We start from the raw sequence: 22,036 nt of genomic DNA, 5'->3' as shown, positions 1-22,036 counted from the left end.
CCTACAAACAAGCAAGATTTCTGGCTCTCACAGACCTGTAACTTCTTCTTTAAGAGGCTCCTCTGTCCTCCACTCGTTACCTGTATTAATGGCACCTGTTTTAACTTGTTATCAGTATAAAAGACACCTGTCCACAACCTCAAACAGTCACACTCCAAACTCCACTATGGCCAAGACCAAAGAGCTGTCAAAGGACACCAGAAACAAAATTGTAGACCTGCACCAGGCTGGGAAGACTGAATCTGCAATAGGTAAGCAGCTTGGTTTGAAGAAATCAACTGTGGGAGCAATTATTAGGAAATGGAAGACATACAAGACCACTGATAATCTCCCTCGATCTGGGGCTCCACGCAAGATCTCACCCTGTGGGGTCAAAATGATCACAAGAACGGTGAGCAAAAATCCCAGAACCACACGGGAGGACCTAGTGAATGATCTGCAAAGAGCTGGGACCAAAGTAACAAAGCCTACCATCAGTAACACACTACGTCGCCAGGGACTCAAATCCTGCAGTGCCAGACGTGTCCCCCTGCTTAAGCAAATACATGTCCAGGCCCGTCTAAAGTTTGCTAGAGAGCATTTGGATGATCCAGAAGAAAATTGGGAGAATGTCATATGGTCAGATGAAACCAAAATATAACTTTTTGGAAAAAACTCAACTCGTCGTGTTTGGAGGACAAAGCAGGCTGAGTTGCATCCAAAGAACACCATACCTACTGTGAAGCATGGGGGTGGAAATATCATATATATATGTTTTTATATATATGTTATATATGTTATATATATGTTTTTCTGCAAAGGGACCAGGACGACTGATCAGTGTAAAGGAAAGAATTAATGGGGCCATGTATCGTGAGATTTTGAGTGAAAACCTCCTTCCATCAGCAAGGGCATTGAAGATGAAACGTGGCTGGGTCTTTCAGCATGACAATGATCCCAAACACACCGCCTGGGCAACGAAGGAGTGGCTTCGTAAGAAGCATTTCAAGGTCATGGAGTGGCCTAGCCAGTCTCCAGATCTCAACCCCATAGAAAATCTTTGGAGGGAGTTGAAAGTCCATGTTGCCCAGCAACAGCCCCAAAACATCACTGCTCTAGAGGAGATCTGCATGGAGGAATGGGCCAAAATACCAGCAACAGTGTGTGAAAACCTTGTGAAGACTTACAGAAAATGTTTGACCTCTGTCATTCCCAACAAAGGGTATATAACAAAGTATTGAGAAACTTTTGTTATTGACCAAATACTTTTTTTCCACCATAATTTGCAAATAAATTCATACAAAATTCTACAATGTGATTTTCTGGATTTTTTTTCTCATTTTGTCTGTCATAGTTGAAATGTACCTATGATGAAAATTACAGTCCTCTCTCATCTTTTTAAGGGGGATAACTTAAACAATTGGTGGCTGACTAAATACTTTTTTGCCCCACTGTACATATAATAGATTTATAATTCCAAAAATGTATGTAACAACTGCAGATTGCCCCTTTAACCACCTCGCTACCTGGATTATGTTGGAGAGGATTCCATTAAATAACACCCTCTCCAACATAATCCAGGTAGAATTAGGAATTCCCCAGGGCAGCTGTCTTGGCCCATTACATTTTTCAATCTTTACTAATGACATGCCACAGGCTTTGAGTAAAGCCAGTGTGTCTATGTATGCAAATGACTGAACACTATACACGTCAGCTACTACAGCGACTGAAATGACCGCAACATTTAACAAAGAGTTGCACTTGGTTCAAGAGTGGGTGGCAAGGAAGAAGTTACTCCTAAATATTTATAAAACTAAAAGCATTGAATTTGTGACAAATATTTCACTAAACCCAACTAAATCTTGTAATAAATAATGTGGAAATTGAGCAAATCCAGATGACTAAACTGCTGGGATTAAACCTGGATTAAAAACTGTCACGGTCAAAAACATGTTGATACAATAGTATCTAAAATGGGGAGAGGTCTGTCCATAATAAAGCTCTGATCTGCCTTCTTAACAAGAAGTTAAGCTTTAATTTGGTGTATGCACTTGTGAATGTATGAAAGTTAAATATATATTTTTTGAATGAATTTCGCGCTCTGCCACTTCAGCGGATGTTGTCGAGGGGAACCCCTAGCGGATCCCCTAGCCATAACAGGTTACCAACACTATCAACAAGGCAGGTCCTACAGGCCCTAGTTTTGTCGCAGCTGGACAACTGTTCAGTCGTGTGGTCAGGTGCCACAAAAAGGGACTTTGCAATTGGCTCAGAACAGAGCACGACTGGCCATTGGATGTACACAGAGAGATAATTTTTATAATATGCATGTCAATCTCTTGACTCAACATGGAGGAGAGATTGACTTCATCATTACTTGTGTTTATGAGAGGTATTGACATGTTGAATGCACCGAACTGTCTGTTTGAACTACTGGTGCACAGCTTGGACACTCATGCATACCCCACAAGACATGCCACAAGAGGTCTCTTCACAGTCCCCAAGTCCAGAACAGACTATGGGAGCCTCACAGTACTACATAGAGCCATGACTACATGGAACTCTATTCCACATCAAGTTACTGATGCCAGCAGTAAAATTAGATTAAAAAAACAGAAAAAAACACCTTATGCAACAGCGAGGACTGTGAAGCATCACAAATACAGGCACAGACAAGCATACACACACACACGATAACATATGCACTATACACACACGTACACACACACACACAATAACATATGCACTATACACACACGTACACATGGATTTAGTACTGTAGATATGTGGTAGTGGTGGAGTAGGGGCCTGAGGGCACACAGTGAAATCTATGAATGTATTGTAATGTTTTTAAAATAGTATAAACTGTCATCATTGTGCTGGACCCCAGGAAGAGGATTGGGTTCGGTGGACAGATATTGGGCCCATCACCAATCAGGCCACGAAAAAGGTCTAAGTTTCAGTTTGATGAATGAAGTCAATAAAAAGCTCCTGACAAACACACACACACACACACACACACACCTGCAACACAACCACACACACACACACACACACACACACCTGCAACACAACCACACACACACACACACGTGCAACACAACCACACACACACACACACACCTGCAACACAACCACACACACACACCTGCAACACAACCACACACACACACCTGCAACACAACCACGAGCACAACCACACACACACACCTGCAACACAACCACGAGCACAAGCACGCACACACACCTGCAACACAACCACGAGCACAAGCACACACACACACCTGCAACACAACCATGAGCACAACCACACACACACCTGCATCACAACCACACACACACCTGCAACACAACCATGAGCACAACCACACACACACACACACCTGCAACACAACCATGAGCACAACCACACACACACACCTGCAACACAACCACACACACACACACACACACCTGCAACACAACCACACACACACACCTGCAACACAACCACACACACACACACACCTGCAACACAACCACACACACACCTGCAACACAACCACACACACACCTGCAACACAACCACACACACACACCTGCAACACAACCACACACACACACACAAACCTGCAACACAACCACACACACACACCTGCAACATAACCACACACACACACCTGCAACACAACCACGAGCACAACCACACACACACACCTGCAACACAGCCACGAGCACAACCACACACACACACCTGCAACACAACCACGAGCACAACCACACACACACACCTGCAACACAGCCACGAGCACAACCACACACACACACTTGCAACACAGCCACGAGCACAACCACACACACACACCTGCAACACAACCACGAGCACAAGCACGCACACACACCTGCAACACAACCACGAGCACAGGCACACACACACACCTGCAACACAACCATGAGCACAACCACACACACACACACCTGCAACACAACCATGAGCACAACCACACACACACACCTGCAACACAACAACTAAGCACAACCACACACACACCTGCAGCACAACCACAAGCACAACCACACACACACATCTGCAGCACAACCACACACACACACAGGTACCTGCAGAGAGAAGGCTCGTAGGGCAGGTATAGGGATGAGAGCTGCCATGAAGAAAGCAGTGACGTTACTGATGGAGGTGAGAGCTACACTAGCCCCTGTCCTCTTCAAACACTCCCCTGTACGGTCCTACACACAGAGAGAGAGAGATAAAGAGAAAGAGAGAGAGAGAGAGAGAGAGAGAGAGAGAGAGAGAGAGATAAAGACAAAGAGAGATAAAGACAGAGAAATCCCTTAGAATTTCAACCTGTTCAGATTGAGGGCTACAAAACACAACACATTGCAAGAGGAGATACATCATGACGCCAATGATATGATAATAAAATATATTGCAGAGCATTCGGAGGGAGATATCAACAGCTGCAAAACATCTTAGTATGTTCCAACTTCCAACTTGATCTTAAGGCAAGTGTTTGATTGGATTAAGATATATGACAGGTGTCTGCCTCAGGTGTTTCGTAGGGTTGTGTGGAATACATTGCTCTTATCTCTCCATGACACCTTACTAAGCTCATGAGTACAAAGACTGCATGCAGCTTGTGTGGCTTTTTAGAGGAAAGGAAACAACTTTCTACCCACTCTTTGGTTGAGAGTTTCCTTTTGCGAGGGTGGAGACTTTCATTTTTAACATGTATGAACACAGTAGTTAATCACGCAAGATTTGACTTCTGGGTTAACAGTTATTATACGCACGCTAAGATCAAAAACACGATGCTCACACACATCTCACTAAAGTTCTGCACGCACAAAACAGTTAATCCCGTCTTAGCCCTATCTGCCCCGAATGGGGCTACGCAGAAACACACTCACACTATGTTTGTTAGGGTTGGGTGACGATTATGGACGATGATAGACAGCCAGCCTTTTGACGGTGATGACATCGTGATGTGATAGACGATGGTTTAGGCTATTTGGTACATGGCTGGTGCCACACAGTAAATACCACGTGGGTGGCATTCCTAGTAACTGGCCTATCCCTACTGTTTGCTATAGCCTATTTCAATAAATATGTTATATGCAGAACGCAAGAGGAATTTAAGATAGACAGAACAGACAATTCCACCAAAGCAGCGCAAAATGAAAAATATATATTGGAGCCAATAGAGGGCTATCATATATCACAATGTTTCATGAGTACATCATCATGACAGGTCAAAGGTTGACGTCCCCCAACGCTAGCGCGTGTGGAGTGTTGAGGACGTGTCAGACAGAAGAGATCAGGTTCATCTCTGTTTACTGTTCATCTGGGGAGAGAGGAAAGAGATCAGGTTCATCTCTGTTTACTGTTCATCTGGGGAGAGAGGAAAGAGATCAGGTTCATCTCTGTTTACTGTTCCTCTGGGGATAGAGGAAAGAGATCAGGTTCATCTCTGTTTACTGTTCATCTGGGGATAGAGGAAAGAGATCAGGTTCATCTCTGTTTACTGTTCATCTGGGGAGAGAGGAAAGAGATCAGGTTCATCTCTGTTTACTGTTCACCTGGGGAGAGAGGAAAGAGATCAGGTTCATCTCTGTTTACTGTTCATCTGGGGAGAGAGGAAAGCGATCAGGTTCATCTCTGTTTACTGTTCATCTGGGGAGAGAAGAAAGAGATCAGGTTCATCTCTGTTTACTGTTCATCTGGGGAGAGAGGAAAGAGGTCAGGTTCATCTCTGTTTACTGTTCATCTGGGGAGAGAGGAAAGAGATCAGGTTCATCTCTGTTTACTGTTCATCTGGGGAGAGAGGAAAGAGATCAGGTTCATCTCTGTTTACTGTTCATCTGGGGAGAGAGGAAAGAGATCAGGTTCATCTCTGTTTACTGTTCATCTGGGGAGAGAGGAAAGAGATCAGGTTCATCTCTGTTTACTGTTCATCTGGGGAGAGAGGAAAGAGATCAGGTTCATCTCTGTTTACTGTTCACCTGGGGAGAGAGGAAAGAGATCAGGTTCATCTCTGTTTACTGTTCATCTGGGGAGAGAGGAAAGAGATCAGGTTCATCTCCGTTTACTGTTCATCTGGGGAGAGAGGAAAGAGATCAGGTTCATCTCTGTTTACTGTTCATCTGGGGAGAGAGGAAAGAGATCAGGTTTATCTCTGTTTACTGTTCAACTGGGGAGAGAGGAAAGAGATCAGGTTCATCTCTGTTTACTGTTCATCTGGGGAGAGAGGAAAGAGGTCAGGTTCATCTCTGTTTACTGTTCATCTGGGGAGAGAGGAAAGAGATCAGGTTAATCTCTGTTTACTGTTCATCTGGGGAGAGAGGAAAGAGATCAGGTTCATCTCTGTTTACTGTTCATCTGGGGAGAGAGGAAAGAGATCAGGTTCATCTCTGTTTACTGTTCATCTGGGGATAGAGGAAAGAGATCAGGTTCATCTCTGTTTACTGTTCATCTGGGGAGAGAGGAAAGAGATCAGGTTCATCTCTGTTTACTGTTCATCTGGGGATAGAGGAAAGAGGTCAGGTTAATCTCTGTTTACTGTTCACCTGGGGAGAGAGGAAAGAGATCAGAAAAAAAATAAAAACAAGTAAATACGTGTCTGTGTTTCCCCTTCTACACAGAAACACACACACACACACAAACATGCAGGAACACGCAGGCACACGCAGGCACACACACACACACACAGGCACACACACACGCAGGAACACACACACACAAGCAGGCACACACACACTCTACAAACCGTTTTAGTACCCCAGACCTCAAGAGCCCACATCCTATGCATTAGTGTATACAAAGTACGCTCCTATAGACATTTGAATATCTGGCTGTGTGTGTGTATGTGTGTGTGTATTATTGTGCGTGTGTGTGCGTCTGATGTTGCATCACAGGCACAGACAGGCTCAGACACATTCGTCTAGGTGAGGGATAAGAGGAGGGGGAGACAGAGAGAGGGAGAGAGGGAAGGGGATGGAAAGGTTTATTTTCAATCTTCCCCAGAGCCCATATCTAAAAAAGTGTCTTAGAATGCTGATCTAGAATCAGGTTCTCCCTGTTCATACAATCATATTCATTATGCTTTAAATAAGGCAAAACTGGTCGCAGATTAGCTCTCAGACTAGTCCCTGCAGGCAGGGGTTGACGAAGCCATGCCCACAGTGATCAGTGTGGTGTGGAAGCATAGTGTTGTTGTTGTGTCTCACCTCAAATGGGATCCTCTTGTTCTGTCCCGTCTCACTGAAGGCATGGGCCAGGAGAAACACATCATCCACACCTACACCTAGTGCCAGGAACGGAAGCACCTGAAACACACATGCACACCAGTTAGTCAGTCTGTGTGTGTGATGTGTTACCGAAGTCTGAAATACAGTATGTGCAGGAGGCAGAGTTTGTAACCTTCGCCTGATTGAACGGTAGTGTAGGTAACACATCAAAAGTTTGGGGTCGTTTAGAAATATCATTCTTTTAGAAATATCATTTTTTTGTCCATTAAAATTACATCAAATTGATCAGAAATATGTGTAGACATTGTTAATGTTGTAAATTACTATTGTAGCTAGAAACCGTATATTTTTTAATGGAATATCTACATAGGCGTACTGAAACCTGATTAAAGAAGCAATAAAACTAGCCTTCTTTAGACTAGTTGAGTATCTGGAGCATCGGCATTTGTGGGTTCGATTACAGGCGCAAAATGGCCTTCTGAAACTCGTCGGTATGTTCTTGTTCTAAGAAATTAAGGCTATTCCATTTGAGAAAGTGCCAAGAAACTGAAGATCTCGTACAACGCTGTGTACAGTCGTGGCCAAAAGTTTTGAGAATGACACTAATATTAATTTTCACAAAGTCTGCTGCCTCAGTTTGTATGATGGCAATTTGTATATACTCCAGATTGTTATGAAGAGCTATCAGATGAATTGCAATTAATTGCAAAGTCCCTCTTTGCCATGAAAATTAACGAATCCCCCAAATTAATGTCCACTGCATTTCAGCCCTGCCACAAAAGGACCAGCTGACATCATGTCAGTGATTCTCTAGTTAACACAGGTGTGAGTGTTGATGAGGACAAGGCTGGAGATCACTCTGTCATGCTGATTGAGTTCAAATAACAGACTGGAAGCTTCAAAAGGAGGGTGGTGCATGGAATCATTGTTCTTCCTCTGTCAACCATGGTTACCTGCAAGGAAACACGTGCCGTCATTATTGCTTGCACAAAACGAGCTTCAGAGGCAAGGATATTACTGCCATTAATAGTGTACCTAAATCAACCATTTATCGTATCATCAATAACTTCAAGGAGAGCGGTTCAATTGTTGTGAAGAAGGCTTCAGGGCACCCAAGAAATTCCAGCAAGAGCCAGGACCATCTCCTAAAATTGATTCAGCTGCGGGATCGGGGCACCACCAGTACAGAACTTGCTCAGGAATGGCAGCAGGCAGGTGTGAGTGCATCTGCATGCACAGTGAGGCAAAGAATTTTGGAGGATGGCCTGGTGTCAAGAAGGGCAGCAAAGAAGCCACATCTCTCCAGGAAAAACATCAGGGACAGACTGATATTCTGCAAAAGATACAGGGATTGGACTGCTGAGGACTGGGGTAAAGTCATTTTCTCTGATGAATCCCCTTTCCGATTGTTTGGGACATCCGGAAAAAAGCTTGTCCGGAGAAGACAAGGTGAGCGCTACCATCAGTCCTGTGTCATGCCAACAGTAAAGCATCCTGAGACCATTCATGTGTGGGGTTGCTTCTCAGCCAAGAGATTGGGCTCACTCACAATTTTGCCTACGAACACAGCCATGAATAAAGAATGGTACCAACACATCCTCTCGAATGCAACTTCTCCCAACCATCCAGGAACAGTTTGGTGACGAACATTGTCTTTTCCAGCATGATGGCACCTTGCCATAAGGCAAAAGTGATAACTAAGTGGCTTGGGGAACAAAACATCGATATTTTGGGTCCATGGCCAGGAAACTCCCCAGACCTTAATCCAATTGAGAACTTGTGGTCAATCCTCAAGAGGCGGGTGGACAAACAAAAACCAACAAATTCTGACAAACTCCAAGCATTGATTATGCAAGAATGGGCTGCCATCAGTCAGGCAGGATGTGGCCCAGAAGTTAATTGACAGCATGCCAGGGCGGATATTGACTTTGCAAATATTGACTCTTTGCATCAACTTCATGTAATTGTCAATAAAGGCCTTTGACACTTATGAAATGCTTGTAATTATACTTCAGTATTCCATAGTAACATCTGACAAAAATATCTAAAGACACTGAAGCAGCAAACTATGTGAAAATTAATATTTGTGTTATTCTCAAAACTTTTGGCCACAACTGTACTACTCCCTTCACAGAACAGCACAAACTGGCTCTAACCAGAATAGAAAGAGGAGTGGGAGGCCCCGGTGTACAACTGAGCAAGAAGAAAAGTACATTAGAGTGTCTAGTTTGAGAAATAGACGCCTCACAAGTCCTCAACTGGCAGCTCCATTAAATAGTACCCACAAAACACCAGTCTCAGCGTCAACAGTGAAGGGGCGACTCCAGGATGCTGGTCTTCTAGGCAGAGTTACAAAGAAAAAGCAATATCTCAGACTGGCCAATAAAAATAAAAAAATAAGATGGGCAAAAGAACACAGACACTGGACAGAGGAGGATTGGAAAAAAGTGTTATGGACAGACGAATCTAAGTTTGAGGTGTTCGGATCACAAAGAAGAACATTCATGAGACGCAGAAAAAATTTAAAAGATGCTGGAGGAGTGCTTAAGGCCATCTGTCAAGCATGGTGGAGGCAATGTGATGGTCTGGGGTGTTTTGGTGCTGGTAGAGTGGGAGATTTGTACATGTTAAAAGGGATCTTGAAGAAGGAAGGCTATCACCTCATTTTGCAACACCATGCCATACCCTGTGGACAGTGCTTAATTGGAGACAATTTCCTCTTACAACAGGACAATGACCCAGAGCACAGCTCCAAGCTATGCAATAACTATTTAGGGAAGGAGCAGTCAGCTGGTATTCTGTCTATATTGGAGTGGCCAGCACAGTCACTGGATCTCAACCCTATTGAGCTGTTGTGGGAGCATCTTGACCATTTGGTATGTAAGAAGTGCCCATCAAGCCAATCCAACTTGTGGGAGGTGCTTCAGGAAGCATGGGGTGAAACCTCTTCAGATTACCTCAACAAATTGACAACTAGAATGCTAAAGGTCTGCAAGGCTGTAAATATTGCAAATGGAGGATTCTTTGACAAAAGCAAAGTTTTAAGGACACAATAATTATTTCAATTAAAAATCATTATAACCTTGTCAACGTCTTGACTATATTTCCAATTCATTTTGCACCTCATTTCATGTATGTTTTCGTGGAAAACAGGGACATTTCTAAGTGACCCCAAAGGTAGTGTATGTCACCTGTGTGTGTGTGTTGTGGGTGTTTGTGTTGTATGTGTTGTATGTTGTGTGAGTGCGTTAGCCTGTGTGTGTGAGCTACCTGTGTGGTGGCAGCGTTGAAAGATATGCCCAGCAGAGAGCAGAGCCCCAGGCCTGCAGCCACAGACAGCGCCACCAAGAGGACACCAGCCAGTCCAACAGCTCCCTGAGACTTAGCACAGTCCCAGCGTAGCATGGTCAGACAGGCATAGGCCAACTACACAGAGAGAGAGAGCATGTTAATGCTCACACACACATGCTTACACACACACTTGCACACACACACTTGCCACACACACACACACACACAGAGGTATAGTTGATTAAGTGTGTTGAGCCCCAGGTGTGTGTTGTCAGTCTCACCATGAGCAGGTAGCCGCTGGCCACTCGTATGATGCTGACATCAGAGAAAGACTTGAGGATGTCTTCCAGAGTGGTGGTGGTAAACGTCAACACCTTCTGAGATGAGTTGGCTGCTACACTCTGTTTTACCACCTGGGGGGGGGAGAGAGAGAGAGAGAGAGAGAGAGAGAGAGAGAGAGAGAGAGAGAGAGAGAGAGAGAGAGAGAGAGAGAGAGAGAGAGAGAGAGAATGTAATTGAAGAATCCATAGACTCTAACCACTTCTGGGAAAATTGGAAAACACTAAACAAACAACAACACAAAGAATTATATATCCAAAATGAAGATGTATGGGTAAACCACTTCTCCAATCTTTTTGGCTCTATAATAAAGAATAAAGAGCAAAAACATATACATGATCAAATACAAATCTTAGAATCAACTATTAAAGACTACCAGAACCCACTGGATTCTCCAATTACCTTGAATGAGTTACAGGACAAAATAAAAACCCTGCAACCCAAAAAGGCCTGTGGTGTTGGTGGTATCCTTAATGAAATGATCAAATATACAGACAACAAATTCCAATTGGCTATACTGAAACTCATACGACATTATAAATTCCATGTACACAAACCACAAGTGTGCGTTTAAAATTGGCAAAAAACACACATTTCTTCACACAGGGTCGTGGGGTGAGTCAGGGATGTAGCTTAAGCCCCACCCTCTTCAACATATATATCAACGAATTGGGGCGGGCACTAGAAAGGTCTGCAGCACCCGGCCTCACCCTACTAGAATCCGAAGTCAAATGTCTACTGTTTGCTGATGATCTGGTGCTTCTGTCACCAACCAAGGAGGGCATACAGCAGCACCTAGATCTTCTGCAAAGATTCTGTCAGACCTGGGCCCTGACAGTAAATCTCAGTAAGACCAAAATAATGGTGTTCCAAAAAAGGTCCATTCACCAGGACCACAAATACAAATTCCATCTAGACACTGTTGCCCTAGAGCACACAAAAACTATACATACCTTGGCCTAAACATCAGCGCCACAGGTAACTTCCACAAAGCTGTGAACGATCTGAGAGACAAGGCAAGAAGGGCATTCTATGCCATCAAAAGGAACATAAATTTCAACATACCAATTAGGATATGGCTAAAAATACTTGAATCACTCAAAGAGCCCATTGCCCTTTATGGTTGTGAGGTCTGGGGTCTGCTCACCAACCAAGACTTCACAAAATGGGACAAACACCAAATTGAGACTCTGCATGCAGAATTCTGCAAAAATATCCTCCGTGTACAACGTAGAACACCAAATAATGCATGCAGAGCAGAATTAGGCCGATACCCAATAATTATCAAAATCCAGAAAAGAGCCGTTAAATTCTACAACCACCTAAAAGGAAGCGATTCCCAAACCTTCCATAACAAAGCCATCACATACAGAGAGATGAACCTGGAGAAGAGTCCCCTAAGCAAGCTGGTCCTCGGGCTCTGTTCACAAACACAAACACACCCTACAGAGCCCCAGGACAGCAGCACAATTAGACACAACCAAATCATGAAAAAAAATAAAAAATTACTTGACACATTGGAAAGAATTAACAAAAAAACAGAGCGAACTAGAATGCTATTTGGCCCTAAACAGAGAGTACACAGTGGCAGAATACCTGACCACTGTGACTGACCCAAACTTAAGGAAAGCTTTGACTATGTACAGACTTAATGAGCATAGCCTTGCTATTGAGAAAGGCCGCCGTAGACAGACATGGCTCTCAAGAGAAGACAGGGCTATGTGCTCACTGCCCACAAAATGAGGTGGAAACCTCCTGCCCAATGTATGACCATATTAGAGAGACATATTTCCCTCAGATTACACAGATCCACAAAGAATTCGAAAACAAATCCAATTTTGAAAAACTCCCATATCTACTGGGTGAAATTCCACAGTGTGCCATCACAGCAGCAAGATGTGTGACCTGTTGCCAGGAGAAAAGGGCAACCAGTGAAGAACACACACCATTGTAAAATGTCCTTTAACCATTTGTACATTGTTAAAACACTGTATATATATATATAATATGACATTTGTAATGTCTTTACTGTTTTGAATCCTCTCTATGTGTAATGTTTACTATTAATTTTTGTTGTTTTTCACTTTATATATTCACTTTGTATGTTGTCTACCTCACTTGCTTTGGCAATGTTAACACATGTTTCCCATGCCAATAAAGCCCTTGAATTGAATTGAGAGAGAGAGAGAGAGAGAGAGAGAGAGAGAGAGAGAGAGAGAGAGAGAGAGAGAGAGAGAGAGAGAGAGAGAGAGAGAGAGAGAGAGAGAGGAGAGAGAGAGAGAGAGAGAGAGAGAGAGAGAGAGAGAGAGAGAGAGAGAGAGAGAGAGAGAGAGAGAGAGAGAGAGAGAGAGAGAGAGAGAGAGAGAGAGAGACTTTTCCTTGTGTGGGTTCAGAGGTACTGTTTTGTTTTGAGTGGTTTTGATGTCACTGTTTAATTTTTTAACTTTCTTTTATTTGTATTGTTCTTTTTTGTTGGGGGCATTACGGGTGCATTATCCAAATTATCCACATTTGGTAGGTTCTCCGACATGTTTCCCTCTTTGCAAGTTTGTTCATTTTGTCCAGACTCACTAACTTTGCCATATACATTTTGAAAGTGCACTATGGATTTCATCCAATAGCCAGAAGAGGGAAACAAGGGAAGCATTGAACTACAGAAATTCAGCCTTTGCACTATATTCATTTTGACAATAGATATTCTGCCAGTTAAAGCAACTGGGATATTAGTCCATCTACTGAGTTCAAATGTAATTGATTTGAGCGTTCTGTTAAAGTTTCTGGCAATGGTTTTATCTAAGGAAGGCTAAATATATCTATTCCCAAATATTTAAAATGGGAAATTATTGGGATTCATAAGTAGAGATGGAGTCCTCCATCGGGGTCTTGAGAGGCAGTAGGGTTGATTTGGTTAGATTTTCTTTATAACTTGAGATAGAGCTGAATATGTCTGTGACCTTCAGAGCTTTTGGGAGGGATTGAGATACTTTATCTAGACAATGTAAGATATCGTGATCCTTTAACTGGTCCTGTAAAGAACCAAAAAGGCAACCAACGAAGAGAGAGTCTCCTCTTTGAACTAAAGTTTAGTGAACGGTGTGTTTTGTTAGAAGTTTGAAAAACCTTTGCAGAGACAAAATAGTTTTTGGGGAAACCCAAGCCTGTCATTCCTGCCTGTCAGAAGTTGTTACATGGCCAGGAGTGTGTGTCGTGTTTCAACAGAGAGATGCGCGGGCGCAAGAGACTAGAAAACGGGTGTTGGGCACTATGACAGGTGGAGAACACCTACAGATAGGATGGGAGGTCTGAACCTCAATATGGAACACTCTCCAGATAAGAGTGCTAGCTACGTCATCTCTCGCTTTCTGTTAAAACAGCCAACATCAGTCGGCTGATTCTAGCCATCCCTTCTAGTTAGTTCTAGTCAGGCAGCTCAGTCTCCTATTCAGAAGACCCCCACAGTGGGTTAACTGCCTGTTCAGGGGCAGAACGACAGATTTGTACCTTGTCAAATCTGCCGTGTGTGTGTGTGTGTGTGTGTGTGTGTGTGTGTGTGTGTGTGTGTGTGTGTGTGTGTGTGTGTGTGTGTGTGTGTGTGTGTGTGTGTGTGTGTGTGTGCGTGGGTGTGTGTGTGGGTGTGTGTGTGTATCTCAGTCTGTTTTAGATAGAATTATTAGAAGTTGGAACTGTTTAGCTCAATACCTCTTTACTGTGCAGATCAATACAACACCCGTACATAGCTCTCTCACCCACTAACATCAATATCTCATATCTCCCAAATCCACTAAGGCCAGGCACAACACCCTCATAGGGTAATTTTTTCCCCTTAATCATATAAAAATCTACTTTTACCAGTTGAATGTAGACACAAATATAATACACTGCCTGTTTTACAAACGGTAGGCCTACCACATGGATGGTCATTCATAAAATTCCATTGCGGGCAGACACTGCAGTCTACACCCCAGTAAGCACAGTCCGACGACGACGTCCATGGGGTAGCTAAGGTTGCTGGACATTCCCATAACAAGAGAATGTCGCTGCAATGGATAGCAGACATTTTACGGGTTTCTGACCAATTCTGCTGTGTTGTGTGTTTTTGCGTTGATCTTAACTTTTATTGTACATAATGTATTTATCATTACTTTTGTTATTAAGTGTTTTCTTTTCTATAATTTCACTATTTTATTTATCTCTGCATTGTTGGGAAGGGCCCGTAAGTAAGCATTTCCCTGCAAGTCTACACCTGGTGTTTACCAAGTATGTAATTAATAAAATTGGATTGGATTTGAACACATCAGCGTAACCCCATAATAACTAAGACCATGTGGCACTTCTATGAGTGTTGTGGAGAAGACAGCCAGCTCTCGTCATTAAAGTTGAACTTGGATATGTTTTTCAATAAGTAGTCACCTCCAGGAAAGTCCGTGAGAGCTCACTATTGCAGGGTACCCCTTAGAGTAGTTTAAACCTTGGTGGCAACATGATGAGGACATATAGTCACTTTAATTAATTAACTCTACCTACATGTACATATTACCTCAACTAACCGGTGTCCCCGCACATTGACTCTGGTCCGGCACCCCCTTGTATAAAGCCTCCACATTGACTCTGATCCGGCACCCCCCTGTACATAGCCTCCACATTGACTCTGTACCGGCACCCCCCTGTATATAGCCTCCACATTGACTCTGTACCGGCACCCCCTGTATATAGTCTCCACATTGACTCTGTACCGGTACCCCCTGTATATAGTCTCCACATTGACTCTGTACCGGCACCCCCTGTATATAGCCTCCACATTGACTCTGTACCGGTACCCCCCTGTATATAGTCTCCACATTGACTCTGGTCTGGCACCCCCCTGTATTTAGCCTCCACATTGACTCTGTACCGGCACCCCCCTGTATATAGCCTCCACATTGACTCTGGTCCGGCACCCCCCTGTACATAGCCTCCACATTGACTCTGTACCGGCACCCCCTGTATATAGCCTCCACATTGACTCTGTACCGGTACCCCCTGTATATAGTCTCCACATTGACTCTGTACCGGCACCCCCCTGTATATAGCCTCCACATTGACTCTGTACGGGCACCCCCCTGTATATAGCCTCCACATTGACTCTGTACCGGCACCCCCCCTGTATATAGTCTCCACATTGACTCTGTACCGGTACCCCCTGTATATAGTCTCCACATTGACTCTGTACCGGCACCCCCTGTATATAGCCTCCACATTGACTCTGTACCGGTACCCCCCTGTATATAGTCTCCACATTGACTCTGGTCTGGCACCCCCCTGTATTTAGCCTCCACATTGACTCTGTACCGGCACCCCCCTGTATATAGCCTCCACATTGACTCTGGTCCGGCACCCCCCTGTACATAGCCTCCACATTGACTCTGTATCGGCACCCCCTGTATATAGCCTCCACATTGACTCTGTACCGGTACCCCCTGTATATAGTCTCCACATTGACTCTGTACCGGCACCCCCCTGTATATAGCCTCCACATTGACTCTGTACGGGCACCCCCCTGTATATAGCCTCCACATTGACTCTGTACCGGCACCCCCCCTGTATATAGCCTGCACATTGACTCTGTACCGGCACCCCCCTGTATATAGCCTCCACATTGACTCTGTACCGGTACCCCCTGTATATAGCCTCCACATTGACTCTGTACCGGCACCCCCTGTATATAGCCTCCACATTGACTCTGTACCGGCACCCCCTGTATATAGCCTCCACATTGACTCTGTACCGGCACCCCCCTGTATATAGTCTCCACATTGACTCTGTACCGGCACCCGCCTGTATATAGTCTCCACATTGACTCTGTACCGGCACCCCCCTGTATATAGCCTCCACATTGACTCTGGTCCAGCACCCCCACTGTATATAGCCTCCACATTGACTCTGGTCCGGCACCCCCCTGTATATAGCCTCCACATTGACTCTGTACCGGCACCCCCCTGTATATAGCCTCCACATTGACTCTGGTTCGGCACCCCCTGTATATAGCCTCCACATTGACTCTGTACCGGTACCCCCTGTACATAGTGTCCACATTGACTCTGTACCGGTACCCCCTGTATATAGTCTCCATATTGACTCTGTACCGGTAACCCCTGTATATAGCCTCCACATTGACTCTGTACCGGCACCCCCCTGAATATAGCCTCCACATTGACTCTGTACCGGCACCCCTGTATATAGCCTCCACATTGACTCTGTACCGGTACCCCCTGTATAGTCTCCACATTGACTCTGGTCCGGCACCCCCCTGTATATAGCCTCCACATTGACTCTGTACCGGCACCCCTTGTATATAGTCTCCACATTGACTCTGGTCCGGCACCCCCCTGTATATAGCCTCCACATTGACTCTGGTCCGGCACCCCCCTGTATATAGCCTCCACATTGACTCTGGTCCGGCACCCCCCTGTATATAGCCTCCACATTGACTCTGGTCCGGCACCCCCCTGTATATTGCCTCCACATTGACTCTGGTCCGGCACCCCCCTGTATATAGCCTCCACATTGACTCTGTACCGGCACCCCTTGTATATAGTCTCCACATTGACTCTGTACCGGCACCCCCTGTATATAGCCTCCACATTGACTCTGGTCCGGCACCCCCCTGTATATAGCCTCCACATTGACTCTGGTCCGGCACCCCCCTGTATATAGCCTCCACATTGACTCTGGTTCGGCACCCCCTGTATATAGCCTCCACATTGACTCTGTACCGGCACCCCCCTGTATATAGCCTCCACATTGACTCTGGTCCGGCACCCACTGTATATAAGGTTATTTTTTACTGCTCCTCTTTAATTACTTGTTTTTTTTTTCCTCTTATTCTTATCTAGATGTTTTGAAACTGAACTGTCGGTTAGTGGCTCATAAGTAAACATTTCACTGTAAGGTCTACACCTGTTGTATTCGGCGCATGTGACTAATACAATTTGATTTGATATGATATAGTATATCCCCAAAGTTAGGGAAAGTTACTCCACTGTTCTGAGGTCAGGTGTATATTTTCATTATGGTTAAGGTTAGTTTGACTGACAGCTAACATATGACAAAATAAGCCGTAATTAAAAGAGCAAGTCATGCCATATCTCTGTTGCCTGCAATTATGTCGATGGTCTTCATTTTCTTCAGGTTGCATCAGGGGAGAATAGACATGCTCCATGCTTCTGCAGTCTACCGCCTGCACCCACGTCATGATCACTGCTTCTAGACCAGACAGCTGTGATGCCTGCTGGGAGTCAGTGCTGGTTCTGTAAGATCATGTGTAACCTATCCCACTGTTTCTCTTTTTCTCTCTTTCTCTGTTGTATTCTATTCAGTTGCCATAGAGTTGGCGATTTGAAAGCAATGCATTTCTGGATAACTTTATTCTATTCAGTTGCCATAGAGTTGGCGATTTGAAAGCAATGCATTTCTGGATAACTTTAGGAACTGTTTCATATTTATATGAAAGGTTCTGATTTACATAATGCATTTACATGTATGGCTAGAATCTATGTAACGCATTTCTGTATGTGGTTAGAATCCATGTAATACATTTCTGTATGTGGTTAGAATCTTTATTGGAATGCATTTCAAAGGTGCCTCGAGCTTTTGTTTCCATTTACAGCTGCCTCTGAACCAAAGCCTCTGCCTTCTTCTGTAACCACTATGTGTGTGTGTGTGTGTGTGTGTGTGTGTGTGTGTGTGTGTGTGTGTGTGTGTGTGTGTGTGTGTGTGTGTGTGTGTGTGTGTGTGTGTGTGTGTGTGTGTGTGTGTGTGTGTGTGTGTGTGTGTGTGACAGATCTAGTCCTTGATAGCATATCTTAACTGTTTCCATTTTTGAAAATTGCATATCTCATTTTGCCTTAGATAGAGTTGATAGAAGTTGGAACTGTTTAACTCAATACCTCTTTACTGTGCAGATCAATACATAGCTCTCTCACCCACTAACATAAATATCTCACACCTCCCAAATCCACTTCATATTCAGTCCAATATATACTATACTGTCTGTGTCCGTATTTGATCTATGATTCACTCAACATTGCATAAAGAGTTTGCCTCTCCGTTCGTGAAATTTAATAATTCCAGAATAATAGATTATACTCAGATAATTTAATCTCAAAATATGAAATTTCATCCAAAATGCTATATATCCATTTTCAGAAAAGTTTGTAAATGAGATTTTATTGTTGAAATAAAATATGAAAGAAATAGGTGTATTTTTTCATTATCTAATCATGGCATGGGGTTGTTCAATGACATACATGTATTTGTTTATCTTTTTTCACTTGGTGGTTTCACTTCAAAGAGACAAATAATCATGCTTTTTTAAAAATGCTATATATCCGCCTCACTCTCAGAAATAAGTAGTACTGCTAGGTTGTACACAGTCAAATGTCACAAATAACTACATTTTTAATAAAGGACTGTACAAATGATACATTTGTGATATCAATGTTTAAAAAATGTTCAAAAAAGAATTCAATAGAGTAATATGTTATCTGTATGTAAAACATTTACATTTGACATTTTTGTCATTTAGCAGATGCTCTTATCCAGAGTGACTTACAGTAAGTACCTTCATCTTTAAGATAACTAGGTGAGACAACCACATATCACAATCAAATGTACAGGATATGAACATTCCATTCCAGCTAAACAATGGATGGATATATAGCGTTTTGCAAAAAAAACGCATTTAAAATCCAATAATCCAGAGAACAGTCATATTTTACACACACATGATGGTGCCAGTACGCAATCCTTTTTTTTTATGAAAAAAACCCACAAATGTGGGAAAATATATGAATATAGTGTTTTGGAAATAAACTCTTCATATGTATTTTCTTCCTTTTCTTTCTTTTTACGAATGTCATTGAACGCTTTCCTATTTTTGTGCGCAAAGAGTAGACGTTACAATCAGAAGTTGTAGTTTTTCGATCGTTTTTTTATTGTTTCTGTGCTACAAAGCTTGGTGTGATCTAGGACAGAAACCCTCGCGTCGTAGTCGCAACGCGGCGCGCGTGTCTCGTGGATGGCAATGCATGAATTCAGAACATTTGTATTTGAATGACACATCTTGCATGGGAATACGATGCCTCGCAGATATTTACAATATCGCATATGCTAGACAGGAGCAGCTTACACAGCATATGCAAACATACTTCCTGTCTCTCTCCACGTCTCACTGTATATGTGCCGTAGGCTATTCTGTTTCTAATTCACACCGTAGGCTAGAGACTGTCCCTGAAAATAACATGTTTATTTTTTCTGTTTCATTAACTCATTGGAAGTTAACGCTAACACTTTACGACGAAATGTCTCACGGTCTGTGGAATTTGCATCTTATGATCTTAGTGAAAGCACTTTGGAAGTCTTTGTTAAAGTAGGCATAAATGATGGGGTTGAGGAGAGAGTTCGAATAGCCCAGCCAGTTGATGACGGCGCCCAGCCACTCTGGCATGTAACAACTCTCCGCACAGAAAGGCAAGACCAGCGCCACGATGAAAAAGGGCAGCCAGCAGAAAATAAAAGTGCCCATGATGATACCGAGCGTCTTTACCGTTTTCCTCTCCCTGGACAGAGCTATTTTCCTCTTAGCCTCCGTGTTCTTTTCGTTCCTGTTCTCAAACCCTTGTGAGGACTGTGGAGTGTTGGGGAGAGGAAGGTGGTTCTTAGAATTGTTGGTCACTTCTATGATCTCCAACGACTCGCCGTCCTCCCCGTGCTTCACCGAGCCGTTTACGCACGGGGAGTTGAATGTAGGTTCCACACTGCGCTTCCAATTCTTGCCCCCCGCCTCTCCATTAATCTTCTTGTGGAAAATAGCCGGCGACACGGCCAAGCACTTGTCCGACACTTTTACCTTTTCCGATTTCTTCACAGTTTTCCAAACCTGGAACCTGGCTGCCTTGAATATCCGCCCGTAGAGGACCAGCATGAGGATAAGTGGGATGTAAAATGCTCCGAACGTGGAGTAGATGGTATAACCCGGGTCCTGACTGATGGTGCAGGCGTCCGGGTTCGCCCTGTCCTCGGCTTTCCTCCAGCCTAACATTGGAGGGATGGAGATTGAGAACCCAATCAGCCAAGTCACGCTGATTAACATCACTGCTCGCCTGGGTGTCCTTTTGTTCACATAGTCTATGGGGTCCGTGATAGCCCAGTACCTGTCCAGGGCAATTGCGCACAGATGCAGAATGGACGACGTGCAGCACAACACGTCCAGGGAGATGAATATATCACATATCTCCTGTCCCAGAGTCCATTTGTTCAGGACTTGGTAGAGGGCTGCCATGGGTAGTACCAGAACTGATACCATGAGGTCTGTAACGGCTAGCGAGCCGATCAGATAGTTGGCCACATTCTGGAGCGACCTCTCCAGCGCAATGGCGGCGACGACGCACGCGTTGCCGAATATGGAACAGAGGATGAGCGCGCCGAGCAGCAGAGAGGTGACCACCTGGTAACTCAGCTCCACCTCAGGCACACTTCTAGACCCCGTTGCATTCTCATTGTCTCCCCACTTTGGAATGACATCCACGACGTCGGGGAAGTCTGTAGTCGAATTGCTGTTGTCACTGACGTTGTTTATAAAATCCATAGTGCGTCAGGGGCATGGGACACCCGATAGGCGCGTCCGGTAGGACTGGACAAGGTAACCAAATGGAAAACCTGGAGGCTCAGTCAGTCCCTCGTGCTGGCGCCGGTGTAAGTTCTACCGGGGTCCATCGGAGTTCCTGTGCCTGTTCCCTCGTTCCGAGGACGCATGACGCGTACTGGTACCAGTGTGTGTGTGCGCATGTGTTTGTTGACGGTCGGGGCGCTCACTGGTCCTGCAAATGATCTGCGCCTGGTGACGACGTGAATTCATTTATAAGCTACCAGCAGCAGTAGGTATACGTCAGACGGCCATTGCATGAGGTCGCCGCGGAGTTCTGTTTCTCTGCTCTCCCTTGCGGAGTCCTTTCGATAGCTGCATATTAAAGAGAAAGAGAGGAGCTTCTCCCTCTTCTGTTTCTTTTCTACTTAAAAAAAATATATTTTCTCATTTTTTGCGATATATTCTTGTGTACCTCTGTAGCCTAATCAAATTGTGCAAGAAACTAAATTAGTTTCCTGCATTGCGAGTAACTATTTATTTATGAAATAAAAAAATAAAGAT

At 44.1% G+C, this 22,036-nt stretch overlaps 2 protein-coding genes across 2 annotated transcripts; both read right to left on the bottom strand.

Annotated features, from left to right (window-relative positions):
- Nucleotides 1–1,394: 1,394 nt before the first annotated feature.
- LOC149979856 (protein patched homolog 1-like) lies at nt 1,395–13,381 on the bottom strand. Its single transcript, XM_090189070.1, has 5 exons — nt 13,337–13,381; nt 10,794–10,925; nt 10,492–10,647; nt 7,201–7,299; nt 1,395–4,203 (listed from the first exon to the last, which is right to left on the bottom strand). The coding sequence occupies exons 1-5, from the start codon at nt 13,379–13,381 to the stop codon at nt 3,988–3,990; spliced, it is 648 nt and encodes a 215-aa protein (XP_090045196.1). The 3' UTR covers nt 1,395–3,987.
- Nucleotides 13,382–19,723: 6,342 nt separating this feature from the next.
- LOC110536357 (5-hydroxytryptamine receptor 1A-alpha) lies at nt 19,724–21,797 on the bottom strand. Its single transcript, XM_021622104.3, has one exon. The coding sequence runs from the start codon at nt 21,473–21,475 to the stop codon at nt 20,195–20,197; it is 1,281 nt and encodes a 426-aa protein (XP_021477779.1). The 5' UTR covers nt 21,476–21,797; the 3' UTR covers nt 19,724–20,194.
- Nucleotides 21,798–22,036: the final 239 nt, after the last annotated feature.

The sequence above is a fragment of the Oncorhynchus mykiss genome, chromosome 11 (assembly GCF_057628025.1).
Source record: "Oncorhynchus mykiss isolate SJ-2025 chromosome 11, ASM5762802v1, whole genome shotgun sequence".
Lineage (NCBI taxonomy): Eukaryota > Metazoa > Chordata > Actinopteri > Salmoniformes > Salmonidae > Oncorhynchus > Oncorhynchus mykiss.
Note: the sequence above shows the minus strand (reverse complement) of the source record. Positions and strands in the feature narration are given on the sequence as shown.

Excerpts from the sequence above, each read along its gene's own strand:
- LOC149979856 (XM_090189070.1), bottom strand. The coding sequence starts at position 13,381 with ATGTCGGAGAACCTACCAAATGTGGATAATTTGGATAATGCACCC. Across the intron at positions 10,926-13,336 it reads ATAATTTGGATAATGCACCC|GTGGTAAAACAGAGTGTAGC; the intron begins GTAATGCCCCCA and ends TCCCCCCCCCAG. Across the intron at positions 7,300-10,491 it reads TCAACGCTGCCACCACACAG|GTGCTTCCGTTCCTGGCACT; the intron begins GTAGCTCACACA and ends TGTGTGTTTCAG.
- LOC110536357 (XM_021622104.3), bottom strand. The coding sequence starts at position 21,475 with ATGGATTTTATAAACAACGTCAGTGACAACAGCAATTCGACTACAGAC.